At 44.9% G+C, this 21,664-nt stretch overlaps 1 protein-coding gene across 1 annotated transcript in view; it reads left to right on the top strand.

The window, feature by feature from the left end:
• shank3a (SH3 and multiple ankyrin repeat domains 3a) overlaps positions 1 to 21,355 on the top strand; it is a gene marked incomplete at its 5' end in the record, with an annotated part of 286,471 nt that extends 265,116 nt beyond the window's left edge. The window contains 6 exons of the mRNA XM_083764211.1: positions 43 to 66; positions 734 to 861; positions 1,537 to 1,642; positions 3,385 to 3,938; positions 6,253 to 8,363; positions 18,566 to 21,355. Coding sequence (XP_083620337.1) covers positions 43 to 66; positions 734 to 861; positions 1,537 to 1,642; positions 3,385 to 3,938; positions 6,253 to 8,363; positions 18,566 to 19,124 — 3,482 coding nt within the window. The 3' untranslated portion in view covers positions 19,125 to 21,355. The remainder of the gene's footprint in view (positions 1 to 42; positions 67 to 733; positions 862 to 1,536; positions 1,643 to 3,384; positions 3,939 to 6,252; positions 8,364 to 18,565) is intronic.
• Positions 21,356 to 21,664: the final 309 nt, after the last annotated feature.

Consider the following 21,664-nt stretch of genomic DNA (forward strand, 5'->3'; position numbering starts at 1 on the left):
TTCTCTTCCTCTGTCCTCTCTGCTCTCTGCTTCCTAACCAAGCTTCTGCTCGGAGGAGGAGAGGAGGTGAGTCCGAGGCAGGACACCGTCAGCCCTCTGACGAGACGCGTCAAAGAGGTCACTCATCCTTCCGCTTTGTCCGTTTAAGCAGCGCTGATTAGACACACACACACACACACACACACACACACACACACACACACACACACACACACACACAATGCAGCCATGCTCTTACACTGTTTTACCTCAAAATCTCTCTTGTCTCTGCATCACTCTTTCTCTTTTCTATCTCGCTGTGTCAAGCTCACTCACTTCTGTACAGACTGTACTAATCTTTTCCCTTCACCTCACACAATCTTACCGTATTACCTTATTATCATATTGAGGCCATTGTTCATCATTCTTCCTCTGCCACATCATTGGTTATTGATGTCTTTTTGATCTGGGTGATGATTATTGATTGATTCACTTTGTTCATTGTTCACAAAATTATATTTAAATGTCTTGTGCAGTGTTTTTGACATCCGCTTTGAGGAGTGGAGTGGAGTGGCATGTTACATGTTGTCCAGTCTCCAGTGGCTTAAAGGCCTTATTCATACTCCAGTTCTCGGGAGTTTTTTTCCCCAAAAACTGGAGTATGAACAGGCATTTATCATGCAGCTTATTCATCTTTTCTGCTAGTGCTTTGACTTTGCATTCAGTCCTATGCTGTATGGTCTCCCCCGACTAGAGCGACTAGATGAGATGCTGGCGTCCCAGGAGCCCCTGCTGCGTTCCCAGCCCACTGAGGCTGACTACAGGGCGGCTACAGTCAAACAACGGCCTACCAGCAGGAGAATTACCCCAGCCGAGATCAGTGTGAGCACACATACACGCACAGACGCACACACTCACATGCTCACACGCACGCACGCACGCATGCACGCACGCATGCACGCACGCACACATGCACGAACGCACACACACACACACACACACACTTTGACTGCCAACATTAGTTGGAGATTAATACATTCAAGTGCCCCGCTATTTGAGCCTTAGGAAAAGCCCCCAGCCGCTTGACCGGATGTTTGCAAACGGCTAACCAAATCTATCGCGGGACGGGAGGATCGGCGACCACCCGAGGCGTCAATTATTTTACTGCGACAGCGATCGGCCGTCAAAGACGCTTGTTTTGATTAGAATCGTAATCTCTGATTTTGAGTTTGAAGAGGGGGTTTGAAGATTTCGGCTACCGTTGGAGTCAATGAGGGGGGAATCATTGTGATGGGACACTCTCGACTTCCAGTTTTTCGTTGCGCAACACAGGTGCCCATTAGACAGTAGTGTAGCATGCTCTGATATCGAATAAATATAATGCATTAAAAGACGGAGATCTCAGTATACATGGATCATACATTAAACACACATTTTACACATTTTACTTTGAATAAATAATACAATTAATTTTGTAGCCTTAAATTCAAAGGCACGCCTGCTTAAACAGTTGCACCTGTACATTTCAAATGTGTCTCTCTCTGTGTTGTGTGTCAGTCGCTGTTTGAGAGACAGGGGATGACTCTGCATGGGGCACTCCACCCAGGCATGGAGAGAGGCCACATACATCTACCCAAAGGAATGTCCCGGACCAAGTCCTTTGGTAAAAACTAATATTCAGCTATTTAGACACAGCAGTGTTGCATGTCTGCAAAAACCACTTGATGTGATTTCTGTTGGAACACCCACAACAACAACAAAAGCTTTCTGCATATTTTGTCCATATCACTCAGCTCTACAATTTCCTACACACAGCAAAGTAAAGTTCAATTAATTTAACAGTGAGGATTTTAGCGCAAACATTAAAGTGATTCTGACTCTGATTATTATGGAAGCATAAAGCTGCCAAAATTCAAATGAAATGTTAAATACAAAAAATATATTAAAATAAGAGAAATGCTATTTCATTTTCAGGTCATTAATGCATTTCTTGAGACAAAAAAAAATCTAAAATGCAATAGAATTTACATTTAATAAAAGATTTTTAAAAAATGCTATGCTAATTAGTGGACAATGTTAAAATGAAAATGCAATTTAGAAATTTCTAATTAAATAAGAGAAATGCTTTTTAACCTTCAGATAATGAACGCATTTACATGAATATATAATGCAATAGCATTTACATTTCATCTCCAGGTGTGCTCATTCTATGACAGAATGAAAAAGCAAAAGCAAATCACATTGCATTTTCATTTTCAGGAAGTAAGTGAGCCCAGTGTCCATGACATCATTGAGTCCATGGACACTTTGATTTGATATTAGTAAAATATCTAAAAACACAAATTACCCACATAAAACCCCCAGGAAAGTGTTTCTTGTCTCCCAAACATAATTAAAATGAGATCTGGTTGCAAAAGGGGTGAAGTTAACATTCTGAGGAGAGGGTGTATCCAGGTTGTATCCAAGGTGTATCCAAGGTGTATCCAGGTTGTGTCCAGGGTGTATCCAGGGTGTATCCAGGGTGTGTCCAGGGTGTGTCCAGGTTGTATCCAGGGTGTATCCAGGGTGTATCCAGGCTGTATCCAGGGTGTGTCCAGGGTGTGTCCAGGTTGTATCCAGGGTGTATCCAGGGTGTATCCAGGCTGTATCCAGGGTGTATCCAGGGTGTGTCCAGGTTGTATCCAGGGTGTATCCATGGTGTAACCAGGTTGTATCCAAGGTGTATCCAGGGTGTATCCTGGTTGTATCCAAGGTGTATCCAGGTTGTGTCCAGGGTGTATCCAGGGTGTATCCAGGGTGTATCCAAGGTGTATCCTGGTTGTATCCAGGGTGTATCCAGGGTGTATCCAGGTTGTGTCCAAGGTGTATCCAGGGTGTATCCTGGTTGTATCCAGGGTGTATCCAGGGTGTATCCAGGGTGTATCCAGGTTGTATCCAGGTTGTGTCCAAGGTGTATCCAAGGTGTATCCAGGTTGTATCCAGGGTGTATCCAGGTTGTATCCAGGTTGTGTCCAAGGTGTATCCAAGGTGTATCCTGGTTGTATCCAGGGTGTATCCAGGGTGTATCCAGGGTGTATCCAGGGTGTATCCAGGTTGTGTCCAGGTTGTATCCAGGGTGTATCCAGGGTGTATCCAGGGTGTATCCAAGGTGTATCCAAGGTGTATCCAGGGTGTATCCAGGGTGTATCCAAGGTGTATCCAGGTTGTGTCCAGGTTGTATCCAGGGTGTATCCAGGGTGTATCCAGGGTGTATCCAAGGTGTATCCAGGGTGTATCCAGGGTGTATCCAGGTGGTGTCCAGGTTGTATCCAGGGTGTATCCAGGGTGTATTCAGGTTGTATCCAGGTTGTGTCCAAGGTGTATCCAGGGGCATTGAATGACGCACACACGCTCTCCCCCTCTCAGGTGCCACCGAGGAGGACCGCCTGTCCGCCCTGGCCGGCGAGCACCGCTTCCCACGCAGCTCTTCGATGACCGACAGCCTCCGAGAGCACTCCTCCCAGTCGCACTCCCAGTCGCACCCCATCCCGCCCCCGCCTCAGTCAGCGCCGCCCCCTCCCCCGGCCGTCTACTACCTGGACACGGGCCCTCCGCCGGCCTTCTGCCCGCCCCCTCCTCCCCCCTCCTCCAGGGTTCCGGGTCAGAGCCACGAGCAAGGCGGCCGCTCCAGCTTCAAGCCCTCGTCCCTGGACCTGCCGTACGAGGTGGCCCAGCGGCAGGCCACGCACCTGGAGAGGCAGAAGAAGGCCCGTTCCATGATCATCCTCCAGGACTCCTCCCACCTGCCCGTGGAGCCCACGGAAATACCCCGGCCTTCCGCCGCCACGCCGCCCGAGAGGATCAAGAGGAAGGGCCGGGTGATCGACAACCCCTACGCCAACGTGGGCCAGTTCAGTATCGGACTGTACACTCCAACCAAACCGCAGAGGAAGAAAAGTCCACTAGTCAAACAACTGCAGGTAATAGAGAATAAGAAATCACACCCGTGACGTAAAATAGGCCTCATTCACAACGGAGAAATATGACGAGGTGTAAATGAGATGCGTAATGATATCATATTTATCCGTCCGATCGAGCTGTGACAAGCTCCCATGTCATTCAGCGAAGGTGGTGTAATCAGTTAATTTGTGCGGATCGCCCGTGTATCTCATTCTGCCTCTTTCCCAAGCGATTCGCCTGGTGTCGCCTGGTTTAATGGAACATCCACGCCCATTCCACGCCATATAAGGCAACAGGAAATATCTGAATATCTGAAATAATCATTACAGCCGGCACAATATACTGATCCAGTGAACGCGGTGCTCCACGATGCATGAGCTTGTAGAACAGTTAATTTTGACAGCAATGTCAACGGACTGAACGTTATAATGTATAGGCTACTCTCATAACCAATTCGTTAATTTATTGTTTTAAGTTCAAGCTCAAGGCTATAGCATAGCCTATAGGCCTACTTGGCAAATACCTATAAAGAGCCATTTCTATTGAACAATTGCACACTCGCCTTTGCAGAGGTAAAAAAGATATCCAATAATACCCTAATATCTGAATCATGCCTGGGGAATTCATTTGTTCTGGACAGTAGGCCTAGGCCTATAGCTATTTCATATGTAAAGAAGGGAAACGATGCACATCTCAGTTTTTAAATACGGTGCTGGACCCAAAAAGTGATCACAATTAATGAAGAAAACAGTGGAAAAACAGGATATAATTCTAGCTGCTCCCCGTCCTCTTTATTTCAACCTGTAAAACAACAACGTTTCGCCTCCTCCTCCGGGCTTGTTGAAATAAAGAGGAATTATTTTTCTTCAAGCTATTTCATACGGTATGCTTCCTCATCAGAGGTAATACAGTTGGACTCATGAATGGTTAATAATTAATTTGATGATGTTGTATTAAAATGATTCGCGGGACATTTGATGTTAGTTGGCACTTGGCATAGCGCCATAGCCTAATGGAAGTTTGATGCTGAGCCTGCAGTAGTAGCCTACAGCAGCTTTAGCTGTAGTACAGCACTACAGCTACAGTTGCCTATAATAATTAATTAAGGTGAGCTGGCTTAAAACTATGACTGGCCGAATTGCATACGCGCTGATGCCATTAAATAATGTGGACTTCTATTTTTTATATAGGCCTAATTAGCCCTAGTGACTGTCCGCCTGCTGCACACACACCGAGTAGGCTACACCATAGGCTCTCACAGTCACAGAACTGACTCAGAGGAGCTCCGTAACAAAAACTATTTAAATAGGCCTACTGCAGGAGGATTATACCACACTAAACAACGATGGATTTGTACAGTGCAGATAAGGTAAGTATTCTGATTATTATTATGGGTTTGTTTTTGAACATGCAGTCCGCGATAGCCGATCTACAAGCTCTGTTGCACTGCGAGTATGGGCATATAGGCATACAAGCGCAAGCCATGCGTGATACTCAGCTTTTTATTTTTTTATGTGCTGACCAATATTGGGGACAATATTTATTAGAGGTCTGGCGACTATTAATTGATTCAGCATGAAGACTAAAGCCTTCTGAATAAATATACGCAATCCGTATGCCCTATACACCACCCTAGTAGCAGACGTGGACATGAGCGGATTTTACGACCAAGGGCCGTCAACGTTCATGGCCATGAATTCCCACGTAACGTAGGAATCTGCGTAAATGCCCGTACGCTCACGCTCCGCTCACGCTCCGCTCACGATATGAGCGTAAACGCCGTTGTGAATTAGGCCCTATGTCTATTTGCTCAGACACTAGACTACAACGTAAAATTCTCCATTCATTGGGAATGTAATGTTTGTGTAGGAAGTTTGTTGTCACACACAAACTAGGACATAGGAGGGCCTAGCGCCCCTCAAAATAAGTTAAAATAATAATATATACAATTACTGGATCTTTATAAGAATCTGCCTTTTAATTTAATCGATATTGTTTTTATTCATAACAGAACTAGTACAATTATGTATTCAAACTGACATCTGAATAAAGAAAACAAAAACAGGATATATTATGTATGCATACAGTGCATTGCATAGTAAATAAATAATAAACATAAAAACAAACAAACAAACACACCCACCCACCGCTCCCTCCCTGCTGGACCAACAATGTCACTAAAAGCATACCTGTGCCAAATTTCTTACCATCGTGTAAATGAAGAATCTGCAATGTTAGACCAAATATCAACATTGTCCTCTTTGGCTCCATGTAACCTGCCATTTGACAGAACATGCCTTTTCTAAGGTGTATGTTTAATATGATCCGTCCCAGGTGGAGGATGCCCAGGAAAGAGCCAGTCTAGCCTTGGCTGCTGCACACTCCCGGGAGAGCTCCCCCTCAGGACGACACCCGGCGCACCCCCACGGGCACACACACACCAGTCGTGCCGATTACTACCAGCAGCAGCTGATGGCTGAGCGGGAGCGCATGCGTGCCCAGGGCGAGGCTCTGCTCCAGGGCAAGGGCCCGTTCGCCGCGGCCATCGCCGGAGCCGTGAAGGACCGCGAGCGGCGCCTAGAAGAACGCAGGAAATCCACCGTCTTCCTATCTGTGGGGACCATGGAGGGGTCCAGCCCCGAGGCCCCCTCCCTGATTCAGTCTCGCTCCATCGATGAACGGATGCTGACCCGAGAGCTGGGTCACCTGCCTCCTCCTGCCTTGGCTCTGAGCCCTTCACCCAGCGGGACCACCTTCATCCACCCGCTAACAGGCAAGCCTTTAGACCCCAACTCGCCGCTGGCTCTTGCGCTGGCCGCAAGGGAGAGGGCACTGACCTCTCAGGGCCAGTCCCCGTCCAGCAGCCCAGAACCCAGGACTAAACCGGAGCGGGCTGGCCCGGGCGGAATATTCATTGACCAGACCAAAGAGTCCCCCCGTTCGGCAACACCCCCGTTCTCCGCCCACGGCGCCAAGGCAGTCGGGTACGGAATTGGACCCTCTCCCGGCGCAATGTTGACTCCTCAACCCACCAAACCCCTGTGGGCCATGTCACACTCGCCTGTGATGCTGAGGCAGGAGATGGAGGGCAGAGCAGAGGAGAGAAAAGAGGAGAAGAGAGCAGAGGAGAAGAAGAGCATGCTGATCAGTATTCTGGATACATCGCAACAGAAGACGGCAGGCCTGGTTATGGTCCACGCCACTAGCAACGGCCAGGCCGTAATAGCAGGCTCAGAACCGGAACAGACTCCTGCCGTGGCGGCAACTGAGCCGGGTAGACCTCCAAGCCCTCGGGCTAAATCCCCCAGTCCCACCGTTTCCCAGTCGCAGCAACCCCCGTCCCAACTCCAGGCCCAGCCCCAGGGCCAGAGGCCCGCCAGTCCAGGCCAGGACAAGAGTCTGGTTCAGGGCAGTTCGGAGGAGGACGTGGATCCCTACACAGTGACCCTGCCCTCTGCCATGCTGTCCTCCAGCGACGAGGAGACGAGAGAAGAGCTGCGTAAGATCGGCGTGGTGCCCCCTCCAGATGAGTTCTGTAATGGGCTGTTGGCGCAGGCACAGAAACTGGCACTTGAGGCCCCCACGTCCCCGACAAAACGCACCACCACCCCGAGTACCCCCACCTCACCCACGGTCCAGACCCCCTCCACCCCAACCACCCCGAGCCTGACCCCCACCCAGCCCGAGGCTCCCCAGCCCCCACCACCCCCCCCTAGCGCAGCAGCCGTCTCAGGGAAGACCTTGGACCCTCTGGAGCCCCCGTCGGTCGGGGAGTCGGGCTCGGCAGCCGACTCCGGTGTGGAGGAGGCGGACACGCGCAGCTCCAGCGAGCGGGACCACCACCTGGAGACCACCAGCACCGTCTCCACGGTATCCAGCATGTCCACGCTGTCGTCGGAGAGCGGCGAGCCCGCCGACACACACACCACGCACACCTCCTACGCAGACGGGCTGACCTTCGTGCTCGACAAGCCGCCAGTGCCTCCCAAGCCCCGGCTCAAGTCCCACATAGGCGGCGGCAAGGGGCCCGTCACCTTCAGGGACCCCCTGCTAAAGCAGAGCTCCGACAGCGAGCTCTTGTCGCAGCACCAGGCCGCCGCGCTGGCCATGGCCGCGGCCGGCGGGGCCAGTCTGGCCTCGGGCGCGTCAGCATCAGTGTCTGGGCTGGCGATGCCCGCCAGGCCGCGCTACCTCTTCCAGCGGAGGTCCAAGCTGTGGGGGGACCCGGTGGAACCCCGGGGGCCCGGGATAGGCCTGGGCGTTGGGAGTTTGGGGAACCTAGGCGGGCTGGGGTTGGGAGCGGACGAGGGAGGGAAACCGTCCGTCATGGGGGAGCTGAGCTCCAGGCTCCAGCAGCTAAACAAAGACACCAGGTCGCTGGGAGAGGAGCCGCTGATGGGAGCGTCATTGGACCCAGGGAGGAAGTCACCCGTGTCGGGGGCCAGGTAAGAGGAAATAAGAGTTGTGCTTTTTTGTGCAATTTTTGTACGTCCAATTTACCATGAGACACATAGTTAAATGACGGCATTGGGGACAATTCACTTCAAGGAGAGATCAGTGTCGAATACTCCCTAATTCTTTACTTTTTTATATATATATATATCTGCAATGTATAACGATTCTTTGTCCCTGCATTTTGTAAACCCAATGGCAGAGAGATTACAAACATCAATACTCGCTTTTCATTTTCAAATTTTCAAGACAATTTTCTTTCTTGTGAAACAATGTCCCTGGATCCATTTAGCATCCACCTAAAGGTGCCAGATATGAACAGTGTGCATGGCCTGCTTCTATTTCATTTTAAAGAGTGCTGATTAATCCATATGCCCTGCCCAGTCCGCTGTGACGGTAAGTAAAAATGGAAGAAGGCATTAACTTCCCAGGTGATGCTAGTTTCTCCCCATTGTTAAAGTAAACCATGCCCTTCCACCAGTCATGCAGTAGGACCATAGCGTTAAGGACTTCTCCTTAGCGTTATGGTGCTTTCAACTTCCTGTGCACAGCGTACGCATGAAAGGCTGCACTGCCCGGCACTGCCTGTCGACTGCTGCAAACATAAAAAGAACACTTTCGCTACTCACCAATACAAAGACGGCTTTGTGGCGACGAAATCCTACTTTCCCTAGTGGACGCACGATATATAAAATGCACTTTTTGGTCAGAAAAGAAAATATTTCACCGGAAGAAAAAATAGGTTTTAGTTATTCCACTCTGACCAGATTTTTCCTTCTGGTGAATTATTTTCTTTTCTGGCCAAAAAGTGCATTTTATACGTGTGGTGGTGGGCTCAGAGTGTGCCCACTAGGGAAAGTAGGCATCCGCCGCTACAAAACCACCTTTGTATTGGTGAATAGCTAAATCGTTCTTTTTATTTTTGCAGCAGTCGACAGGCTGTGCTGCATTCATGTGTGCGCAGGAAGTCGAGAGTGACATAGTGTTAAGGAGAGGTCATTAACACTATATGGACCAGAGCTAGTCATGCAGTCAGTATGTAGCCACACAATGTGAAGACAATTTGAGTGTGTGAGTTTATGAGCCACAAAAAGGGTGGACAACTTGTTCTGAGAATAAAAAACAGACAGAAATCAGGTACCTATTGTGCTTCTGTTAATTAACTTGATTTATCTTTTGTTATTTTCATTCCGTTTTTGAAAGTCCAATGAAGTTCTTTGTATTCCTACAGATGTGAAAAGGAAACCGAAGAGAGCAAACCATAACTTTTTAGCCCCTAGGGTAAACCAATGCTCATTTTTTATCTTTCTTTCTTTCTGTTTTCCTTTCTTTTCTTCCTTCTTTCTTCCTTTTTAAGTTACATTGAAACTCCTTTAATAATATTAGTTGTTACCTTGTTTGCATCAACTGAAATATTTCTTATCGAGTTTTTACAGTTACAGTAAAAAAGAAAGAAAAATGAAACAGGGAAAAAAGGACTCACAGTAGCCCACAGTAGTCTTGTTCAAAGTAATTTATTTAGAATCAATGTACAATCTCAAGTGTACACTTCTCCTTGTTTCCATGGATACTACAACACCCCTGGGTATCTAGTACCCTCTGTTGTATACAGCATTCCAGGAAATATGGGCGTGTAGTTGGGTGTATGTGTAACCATGCATGTGTGCAAGTGCACTTTTCGAGAGTCGAGTCTTAGTTGGTGCAAACAATGTAGCACAATTCCGCAAAGTCTCTGCTCATTTCTCTAACCTGCTATAGCTACCTCCCACACGCCCTGTCTTACCCTACCAGCTGTCCCTGTTCTAACCCCCGTACCCATGTTCAAATAGTACATCCTTGTATCAGCTGCTCTCCTCACTCATCACTGATACAAAACTGATAAGTATAACAACTATGTTGTTTCGACCTTATCGCTATCTCCCATCCTCCCAATATCATGAGCGATAACCACAAATATGTAAAGGATGTATTTGACAAAATATTTGAACGGAACTAAACTGGTGTGCCATTGCCATGCCAGCAATCATGCTCCTTCCTGCCATACACCCAGGGGTGGAAATACAATACTGCAATGTAGAAGTACTCAGATGTGAACAGTTCTTGGATGTAAGTATTTGGTGTAGTGCTTTCTCCAAAATGATAATGTGGTGTGGCCCAAATCTGACATTTGAACAAGTGTCAAAACTCAAGCACCTTATTTAGGCACATTTGCTCACATTTCTACAACTGTGTTAAATACAATCGGATCTATATGGAACTAGAAAAACTTCCATACCATACTCCATACCATACACAGCAGTGGTTCCCAAACTTTTTAGCCTGTGACCCAAAAGATAAATTTGATGTTTGCCCGAGACCCAAACTAGTGGAAATAGGAGATCTACAAGCTCACAACACGTCACTTCGCCCCGCCTTGTGAGCCTTGTGAGCCGGTTAATGTCACTACTAATTTATGGAATTTCTTAGATTTTAGATTTCTTCATGATAGTATTTTAGATAGTATTTTTTTTTTTATGTTTTAAAATAATAATTCAAAACGAAATGTAGGAAACAAAACATAAAGGGACCCATAAAGATTTGTCCGCGACCCACAAATGGGTCCCGGTCCCAGTGTTTGGGAATCAGTGATCTACAGCCTGGAACTTGTTTTCTTTTTTACCATAAATTATTAACCATAAGTTGCATATCTCTGGTGTCTGGAAGAAAACACCGAACTCCAAAATGTTCATTTTTCAGAAAATGAAAAAACATCCAGCTCAAGTGGAGTCAGGTGTTTTTTGTCACTTTATAATACTTTCCATTGGTTCAATATTTGTTTTAACCAACACACAGACGTAAATGGTGTTGAATAGCATTTATTTAAGAAGAATTATAAATAATCAAAAACCTCAAAAATGGAGTTAGGTGGTTTCTTTCAGACAGCAACAAATCAACGATATGTCGACATTATGCAACCTTTGGGGTCCCATATAGAACGTGTTCATGTTCTACAGTTATTTTTTTCTTCTGTACTGTTATGTAATAGTAGCTCAGTCGACTTCCCCATTATGGATAAAACTTCTAGAGAATAAGGTTGATGAACAAATTGTGAAATTAGTGTATATTACATTTCAGTATGTGACTTCAAAAGGACATCTGAAAGGAAAAGCATCTCACTTTGTTTTGCACAATTGTCATGCTCTTCTACTGTCCTTTTCATCTTTTACTGTGATTCATGCTGAAAATGCTGAATGAGGTGGAAGAAAATTGGCTCTCGCCTCACCAATTAACTTCACTGAGAGCAGACGAGAGAAATATTAAAAGATTCTAAAGATGTTACCTCTGCAACTATCTTGTCTGTCGAGGATCAGAGACTATACACATTCTTTCCTCCTGCCTGTAGCCTGGTATTTATTCATTATGCTTCTATGCTGTGGCCAGCAACAGCTGACCATAACCATTGCACACGTGCACGCACATTCACACCTACACACAGCTGCTGCCATGCTTGGTTATACAGTAAATATTTCAAGCCATTGTGGCATTTCATTGAGTTTAAGGAACACGCCTCCACCCAAAGTCACTCAGCAGTTATTCCATTATAGAATGCATTGCAAAAGGTTTGTAAGCATGTTTGACAGCTTTACATTTTTCCTAGAATTGTGCCAAGTTAAACGTTTATTGATAATCACAGCTGATTTTCAGTGTAATATATTTGTTTTTGTTAGTGACCACATAAAACCTAGTGTTCCTATTCTGGGGGCAAAAATCTACAAGCTCATAACGTGCCGCATCGTTCTGCATTGTGAGCGTGTAAATCAGTGAAGCGATTTGGTGTAAAGGGTAGAAATGTATGAGTGGACCAAGTATGGAGCCCGGTCAATAGGGCACAGCAGTGGTGGCTATTTTCTGGATCCATCGTTCCAGTCCCCATTCATTTTTCCAATATATAGAGAGTTCCAATAATATTTATATAAATTATTTTAAGCCTAGAAGCAAGCTTAAAGAATGAACCTAATGATTCATGGCAATGGCCATAAAACATTTCATTCTGTAAAATAATAATAATAAATAATAAATAATAATAATAATAATAATAATAATAATAATAATAATAATAATAATAATAATAATAAAAGTCGCAATTTTGAAAAATTGTGGTTGCCGCAGTCACTTACATAGGCCCCTCCCACTAATATTGTCAGCCAATTACAATGTCACATTTTTGTTATGGACAAAAGGGCCATTAAAATTACATTTTGGACAGGTTTATTTAATACCTTTTCATACAAGGTTATTGATCCTAAGCCACTGATTGCATTGTATGGTGTAGTCCTACAGGAGTCACCAATAACAACTCCAAGCCGAGGCATTTACTACGTAATGTAGACCTTTATTAAGCCCACAGGGTAAATTATCTGACAGAGCTTTACCACAGTGTGCCAAACACGAGAAACACGAGATATATTTTTTCCTTTTTTTTTTTTAAATGTCTTTATAAACAATTGTAAAACATAGATTGGTTACGTAACCAACAACAGCCAATTAGCTGCTACAAACGTTATGCAAAGCTCGGCCAATCACAGCGGAAGTTCGATTACTCCGGAAAAAGAAAAAAGTGTCACAATAACTATAGTCTGGTTGCCCTTTGGGAAACCACACTAATAATAAGAATAAGAATAATATGCAAAACAAAGGATATTTCTTAAATATAGAACAGAATTAAATGTTTATAGTCATGATTCATTAATTTATAATATAAACAAATGTACATAGATTGTAGGGTTTGATACCATATAATGGCATAGAGACATTAAACTAGGGCTGGAATGCCAGTACCATCTCACCCCATCCTCTGATATGGCAGTGTTCTGATTGGTCCCAAGCAACATCACTCACATCTGACCGTAGCCACTCAAACATCACTGTGCCATCCCATTCAGACCGCAGCCATCTTGCCAGCAAGGTGTTACTTCCCATAGACAGCCCATTCATCCAAAAACTGAAAGGTCCTATCTAATTATATTAAACAACATCAAAATCACCAACATTGCAGCTGTACGGAAAGCTTGAATTAAGCTACTTCCTGTCAAGAAATTCCTTTCATGTGATTTATTTGGTTTGGAAGCGTTAGTTGAATATCAACGGCCCATGCGTACCACCTGTTTTGAATTTGCACATAGTGCAGCAGGAGGTTGCTTTACTGATAACGAGCGCTTCCATACTCTGATACTTAGAAAATAATCATCTGCAAGGAATTTCTTGACAGGAAGTAGCTCATAACATGTCTACGGTGGATTTTTATGAAAAAAACACTTTACAGATTGAAAGAGGATAATTCAAGCTTTCCCTACAGCTGCAATGTTGGTGAGTTTGACGTTGTTTAATATAATTAGATAGGACTTTTCTGTTTGGATGAATGGGCTGTCACCTAGTTATCACCTTGCTGGCAAGATGGCTGCGGTCTAAATAAAGACAATGGGCTCTATGCACACACGCAATTTCGGAAATGAACTTGGGCCCCTTCCCTACTTCCCTAGCATAGGTCTTACCGATGCTACTAATGAAGGCTCTGTTCCATTCTGGTCAAACAGAGTTCATGTTGGCTCACTGGAAACACTTGCTACAGCAGTGGGACTCAAAGTGTCCTTGAGTGGATTCCAAATGTCACCGTACGGGTGTGCAACTCTGGGTCCATTTGGTTCCATTTGTACACTCTCAGAGTTATGGGGGTCCTTGAAATTAAAAAAGTTTGAGAACCACGACTGCACACTAAATGGAACAGAGCCTTAATTAGTATCATCGGTAACACCTGTGAAGGAAGTAGGGAAGTGACCTGGAAGTTATTCTGTAGGCAATGGCATATACAGTAGCCCATTGCCTTCAACTAAATAAATCCGTCGAAATGGAGTAAAAATTGCAACTATGCAAACCATATTCTCTCCCTCTTTCTGTATCTGCTCACCCACGCAAGCACCTCGCACACAGCAGAAGCATCCCAGCACTCTGAACTGTGATGATTTTATGTCATTCATTTTTACTTCACACCCCTCCCTCCCTCCCTCCATCCATCCATCCACCTTCTTTCCCATTGAAACACATTAGCATCATGCTACTGTATTGTATGTCCCTTTCATATCCATAATCTTATGTGCTACTGTATGTATCATAGCTTTATCCCGTTCAGAACCGTGTGGTTCTTATTTTGTTTTTTGATTTTTGTTTTTTGTTCTTTTGCTCTGTCCTTTTCATTTGCTCAAGTTTCTTTCATTTGGATAAGTTTTTGTTTTTGCGTGTTATGGATAGTAATGGTCCCTGGCTGTTTTTCTCCCCTTTTGGCATTACAAAATAAGACATTTAGCCCATATCCTCAGTCTATGTTAATATCACGATCTGATGTAATATATTGAAACCTATTGGAATGACGCCAGGGAACATTAGCCACCACATTTTTGTTTTGTTTTGTTTTCATATTAGTGTGTGTGTGTGTGTGTGTGTGTGTGTGTGTGTGTGTGTGTGTGTGTGTGTGTGTGTGTGTGTGTGTGTGTGTGTGTGTGTGTGTGTGTGTGTGTGTGTGTGTGTGTGTGTGTGTGTGTGCGTGCGTGCGTGCGTGCGTGTGTGTGTGTTCATTGTCTGGTGAAGTGTATGACATGTGACCAGTGTGCTCATTTCTCTCTCATGCTGCCTGCTGGTCAGACCTGCCAGTGCTGCAGTCTTCTCTGCTATCACTGACATGCCAAACACATACTGTCCGTGCTCAAATGCATGTAGACAGATGCAGGCACACACGCAAGCACGCACGTACGCACGCACTCATGCATGTACAATCACATACATACAGTACACATTCATTCCTTCACATGCATATACAGACACACACACACACACACACACACACACACACACACACACACCATAGGCATGACATGGATAGCAGAGTTTGACTGAGGCAGATCGCAAGTATGGCTGGCAGGCTGCATTTCATGGAGTGATGCTAACATTCTCTCCCATTGCTCTCTCTCTCTCTCGCTCTCTCTCTCTCTCTGTGTCTCACCTTGCATGCTCCGCCCTGCTGCTCTGATCTGATTGGTCTAGAACTGACTGTGTGCCCAGGAGGGCGGGACAACTGTGTAAGTGCGCATGGAGCTCATCTCACATACCGTATACGCCCGCTCCTCTCCACCATCTGACCACAACCCAAGCCTACGACCTGCCTATAGCCACCTGCGTACCATCCCACCTCGCTTTTCCAAGGACACATCACTTGTTGTGACACACGCACGCACACATCACTTGCACTCACTCACATACATGTGCATGAATGATGAATATGGCTCAGTCAATGGGCTCTATGCACACACACCATTTTGGAAAGGACTTCGGCCCCTGCCCTTCTTCCTTCACAGGTGTTACCGATGATGCTAATGAAGGCTGTGTTCCATTCTGGTCAAACAGAGTCAGGGTGCTGCTAATGTGCATGTTGGATCACCGGAAACACTCTGCTACACTTGAGTGGGTTCCAAATGGCCCCGTACGGGTCTGTAACTCTGAGAGTGTACAATTGGAACCAAATGGACCATTTGGTTCCAATTGTATACACTCTCAGAGGTATGGGGTCCTTGAAATTAAAAGGTTTGAGAACCACTGTACACTAAGTGGAACAGAGCCTTAATTAGTATCACCGGTAACACCTGTGAAGGAAGTAGGGAAGGGGCCCTCATTCTGGGAGTTATTCTGTGTGCATAGAGCCCCATTGTACAAAAAACTACTGCATCTGTCTTCCCTCCTCTTCCCTGCCTGCACCCAGCCAGACACTGCTGTCATTGCACTCCTCTAAAACCCATCCCTTTCCTCCACGAGGCTGACCCCTCTATCTGTTCACCATCAGTGCATTAGTACAGTGGTTCCCAAACTTTTTAGCCCGTGACCCAAAAGATAACTTTTATGTCTCCTCAGGACCCAAGCTAGTGAAAATAGCAGATCACAAGCTTTGTGCCGTGTTGTGAGTTTGTAGATCGCCTATTTTCACTTCTAATTAATTAAATTAATTTGTTTTCTAATTTATGGAATTTCTTCGATTTCTTCATAAAATTTAAAAAACAAACAAAACATTGAATTTGTTTTTAATTCATGACAAATACATTTTTTGGGAATGTTTTTTGAAAATGTTTTGAAATAATAATTAAAAAATAAATGTATGAAAAAATACATAAATGAAGGGACCCATAAAAATGTGTCCGCGACCCACAAATGGGTCCCGACCCAGTGTTTGGGAAACATTAGTGCATTAGTAGACTATTGGCCTTCTGTGCTGATTCATGCTCCTGTCATTTCCACTACAGTGCCAGACGATGGAAGGGGATGTAAAACGATGTGTACAGTATATGCACTGTATGGTGGTCCTTGTGGAAATAACAGGAGCAACGTGTTAAAGTCAAATTTCCCAGTGTAGTATCTACAGTGGCCTTTGTATGACCGTTGGTCTGCTCCTCTTCATGCTGTAGAAAGGTCAGGTGGAATTGGTCAGAAATATCATTGCATCATGTGAATGCGGTTAATAGCAGTGAAGGTCTCCATGACATGCAGTACATTAGCTACATTCCAGAGCAGGTTTAAAAAGTAAATTAACCAGCATTAATGTGTGATATGCGTTGAACTTTGGATTACCAGAGGTATGACTGGAGCACTTACACTGCAGTGTTAAGACAGAGCTGTTACTGTCACAACACTTCTGTCAGTTCTCTCTCATGGAAAGACATATCTGTCATTTTCCTTATAGAATGACAAGGTATGTTTAAACTCCAACCCCCTGCATGCCTAGTTTACCGTAGAATTCTACCCTTTCTTAGCCATTTTAGATAGTGTCAATATTGTCTTATGTTTGCATGGAGTGTGGCCATCTGTGCTTGTGTGTGTGTTCAGAGCACAGGAGTTGTTTGCTAAAGTGCAGCTGTCTCTCCAGGTTTGCACCATGTGAAGGTGCATACTTCTTAGCGGTCAAAAACTGAACTGAGGAAAATAAGGGATTGTATAATTTTGAAGTCAAAGTATCCAGTTAGGAAAGTATAGTTTAGTTAAGCCAATAAGTAGTTTCCACAGGTCCAACTTAATTCCACCATTGACGATATGCACACAGCTGCCATCTTGCCAGCAAGGTGCTAACTAGGTGCAACTTTCCATAGACAGCCCATTCATCCAAACAGAAAAGTCCTATCTAATTGTATTAAATAAAGTCAAACTCACCGACATTGCAGCTGTACGGAAAGCTTGAATTATCCTCTTTCTATCTGCAATGTGTTTGTTTAATATAATTCCACCACAGACATGTTACGAGCTACTCCCTGTCAAGAAATACCTTGCAGATGATTTTTTTGTGCTGGAGTTGGAAGTTGCACCTAGTTAGCACCTTGCTGGCAAGGTGGCAATATCGTGAATAGGTTGTCAGGGCCCAGTTCCTGATTGTCTATGGAATTTTAAATGGCCAGTGAACTCAAATGCTATACGCATGTCAGCATGAAAAGTAGACTATAGTTACAGTAAGTGGATTTGTTCTGATATCAGTATTGAAAATGCCTCTGATACTGCCTAAAATGCTGATATTGGCGAGTACGCAAGTCTATGCTCCAATCCGATACCAGCTATTATCACATAATAGCTTGAGACTTGTTTTTTATTGTAGACCTTGAAGGAATGGTCTTTTCCTTGCATCTGCCATAGCAAGCAGATAAGACACTACCTCGGAGTTCCTCGCTTGTCAAAAATGTCATTATGTGGAGAGTGTCAAACCATGGTAAAGATGTGCAGTTCAGCATTATGTAACCTTACTCAATGGCCCATATGGATAATGGAGGAAAGTCCCAGATTAGAGCTTTATTTGTGTTGAGATATCCAAGTCAAGGCCTGACCTTTGCATTGTAATGTTCCAACCACCTAACAAAGCTTGCTTCTTTGTTGCTGTGAGATTGAGAATAGCGTGGTAACAGTCACTAACTTTTGGCCAACATACTGATGTTTGAAGACATCACAGCAGTCTGCATATGGAAGTGTATGAGTTATATCACATGCTAATAATTTTCTCCTTTCTTTTCTTTCTCTGTCATCTCTCCTTCTGACTTCACAATTTACTCGCTTTCACTTTATTGCCCCTTTCTTTCCTCTGCCTGCCTGCTTTCCTCAAAACACTCCTTCTGCTTCTCTTCTTTTGTTTTCCCGACAGACTTTTCAGCAGCCTAGGAGAGCTCCACACCATTTCACAGAGAAGTTATGGCACCACCTACACCATCCGCCCAGGCAGCCGCTACCCCGTCACCCGCCGCACGCCCAGTCCAGGCTCCCCTGACCGGGGCGACCCCCTCGGACGACTCCCAGGCTTCGCCCTGCCGACCTCCCCCACCACGCCTCCCCACACGATCCTCAAGTCCTCCAGCCTCAGCCTGCCCCATGAGCCCAAAGAGGTTCGCTTCGTCATGAGGAGCTCCAGCGCACGCTCTCGGTCTCCGTCGCCGTCCCCCTCGCACTCCCCCGGGTTGGGGTCGCCTCTGCTGGCCCTCAGGCCCTTCCACCAGAAGCCCCTCCATCTGTGGAACAAGTATGACGTTGGCGACTGGCTGGAGAGCATCAACCTGGGAGAGCACAGGCTTGGCTTCCAGGAGCACGAGATCGAAGGCTCCCACCTCCCGGCCCTTACCAAGGACGACTTTGCGGAACTGGGGGTAACGCGCGTGGGACACCGCATGAACATCGAACGAGCACTCAAACTGCTGCTGGAGAGCTGACGCCTGCCCTGAGATGCAAGGGAGGAGGACAAGCGGGTGAGGGGGCATGAAGAAACAAGGGAGAGAGAGAGGGGGGGAGTTGATCAGAAGGGGAAAGAAAAATATATTACACTGGCTGTATGCTAATGCCCTCGCATTGCATACATTTTCCTTTGGTCTTCGCCAGAACCTTTACATTCAACCTTTACTTTTCATTCCACATTGCAATGCCCCACACTCAGTACCGCACTGAATTCTGAGTGGAGGAATCAATACGTTACCTTTAGTGTCTGCCCTCCCCTTATTGCTTGCAGCCAATCAGATCAGCCCTTTGGACAAGGTGCTGGTCTCTCTTTGCGGAGGTTAATTGCATGAGCCTCGGCCCCATTTGATTTGCGAACGTTTTCGTCGCTTGCCCTTGCCTCGCCAATGACATTCACGAATTCTCCCACTGAGCCTCCCCCTCCTTTCTACCTCTGTCCCTCCCATCTCGTGGGCCTCGGAAGCCTTACACAGCCCCAGTATAAAAGGAGGAGGGAGAAGGAGTCGTCTTCTCCCAAACAGAGAGTTCAGTTGCCTTCTCAAAATCTTTCTACACAGATCAACAACGATGAACACAGGACTACAGACTTTAGTACTGAAACAGCTCCAGCGGGTTGTCCCCTCTTTCCACCCGCTGTTGTTTTTAACTCGGTGGGGGGTGAAGTGGAGGGGGCCATTTGAGTGCCCCTCCTGCCACCCCACCCCCCTCCTCCAACCCCAAAAAGGTGGAGAGCCGCAAACTTGAGACCACAGGAAAGAATATCTCCTTCCCTCCTCCACCTTGGACCCCACCAACGGACAGACTGTGCTATCTTATTATATTTGGAGAATGTTCAACCAACACTAGTGGCTTTTTTCATAATCAATTAGATTTTTTTGGTTTTCCAAAGGGAAATATTCTAGATAGATATGATATAATATAATATAAATGTATGTATCAAAATAGCTTTCAGAAGAAAAGACACAATGTCGCAAAGAAGGAATAATGTAATAAATAAACCTGCGCCTGTCTTCTGTTTCTAATATAGACGGGAGAGAGAAAACTTTAAATTTATTCCATCAATAATTTACTCATTTCTACCAATTATATACATATATATTTGACAGAAAAAAGTATATAGATATATGAAAATGGATTTTTTTTGTCCTAGGTATACAACTTTACTAAAAACAATACACGGTATTATATATAAATATATACAAGATCAACTGTTAATGACCTTTTCCTTACCAGTCATCCTTTCCCGAACAGTAGCATGACAAGTTGCATCATGTCTCGGAAAGAGAGTCATATGTTTGTTTGGTTGTTTTTCTAATTTTTTCTTGCGGTCTTCCTTCGTACTTAAAGGGCATCCCACAATGTGAGGCCGGGACCCCAGTCGGTGACCATCCCTCTTGCCTCGGCTACAGATCTCAGAAACGCCACTCCCCCCTCTCACCCCTAACTTTGTTTTTCATCCAACCTCAACACATTGGGGAATTTTCAGTAAATCGGTAAAAAAGGCTCTCCACCTTAAGCCTATTTGTTTACCTCAGGGATGGAACCCATGGGGATTTGGGGAATGGCGTGAGAGCATTTTGGCTGCTATTTTACTACCTTTGCTGTTAGACTCCATTCAAAATTCTGACTAGGGGCCCTTTTTCCCGCTGTGCAACCTCAGTCTGAAAAGGGCCAGACGAAATTTCCATCCCTGCAACTATTTATCATGCTGTCTCACTCAGACCACAACGTCTGTTATAGTGAAAACAGGAGGGACAAATGTGTCTCTTATCACTGATAACAAAAAGACAACTTATGGTACTATTTCATAACACATTTTTACTGGAACAAAACAAAAAACATGTTTCACTGATGAATAATATAAGCGTGAACCAAGCCAAACAAAATATTGCGTCAACATTTTCAAAGAAACCTTCACATTTCTTTCTGAATTTGAAGCTTTTTCCTCGTATCTTACAAAAAAAAAGATCTCGAACAGGGTTTAAAGGAGCTAACAGCCTGTGCCTTTCTGAAACTGTAGAAGTGCATCTGCAATTCAACAGGCTCTGGGGATGGGGTCTCTTCTGTGAGGTCTTAACAATACAAAATCTACAATTGTATTGCACGAGTAGCCCCTGCTGACAGTGAGTTTTATTCATGCAACAGCGGAGCATTTGATGCTTAATAGTTATTTTTAATTATCTGTAAGCCCAGGTAGACACCAATATTACAGGAAATCCTTCTGTAAGTGGTTTTGGAAAAGCACGCAATACAGTAGCCTAACTGTTGATGTGGTGTCTTGGTTCTGGGTTGTAGGAATAGCACTCACTGTGTTGACCTCACTGACTTAATTTTACTTTGAACACCGTACTCATTTGGGGCATTTTCTTTTAAAATTTTTGCTGTACTTTTTCCCTTTTTTTTGTTTTTACTTTCTTTTTGGTGGTTGATTTGTTATTTACCCTCCTACACTGTGGGTAGATTTTTGTAGCTTGTGGAACGTGATACTTTTATCTTTCACTCATTTGAATTTTAGAGT

Source organism: Protomyctophum parallelum (genome assembly GCF_964188405.1).
Source record: "Protomyctophum parallelum genome assembly, chromosome: 4".
Classification (NCBI taxonomy): domain Eukaryota; kingdom Metazoa; phylum Chordata; class Actinopteri; order Myctophiformes; family Myctophidae; genus Protomyctophum; species Protomyctophum parallelum.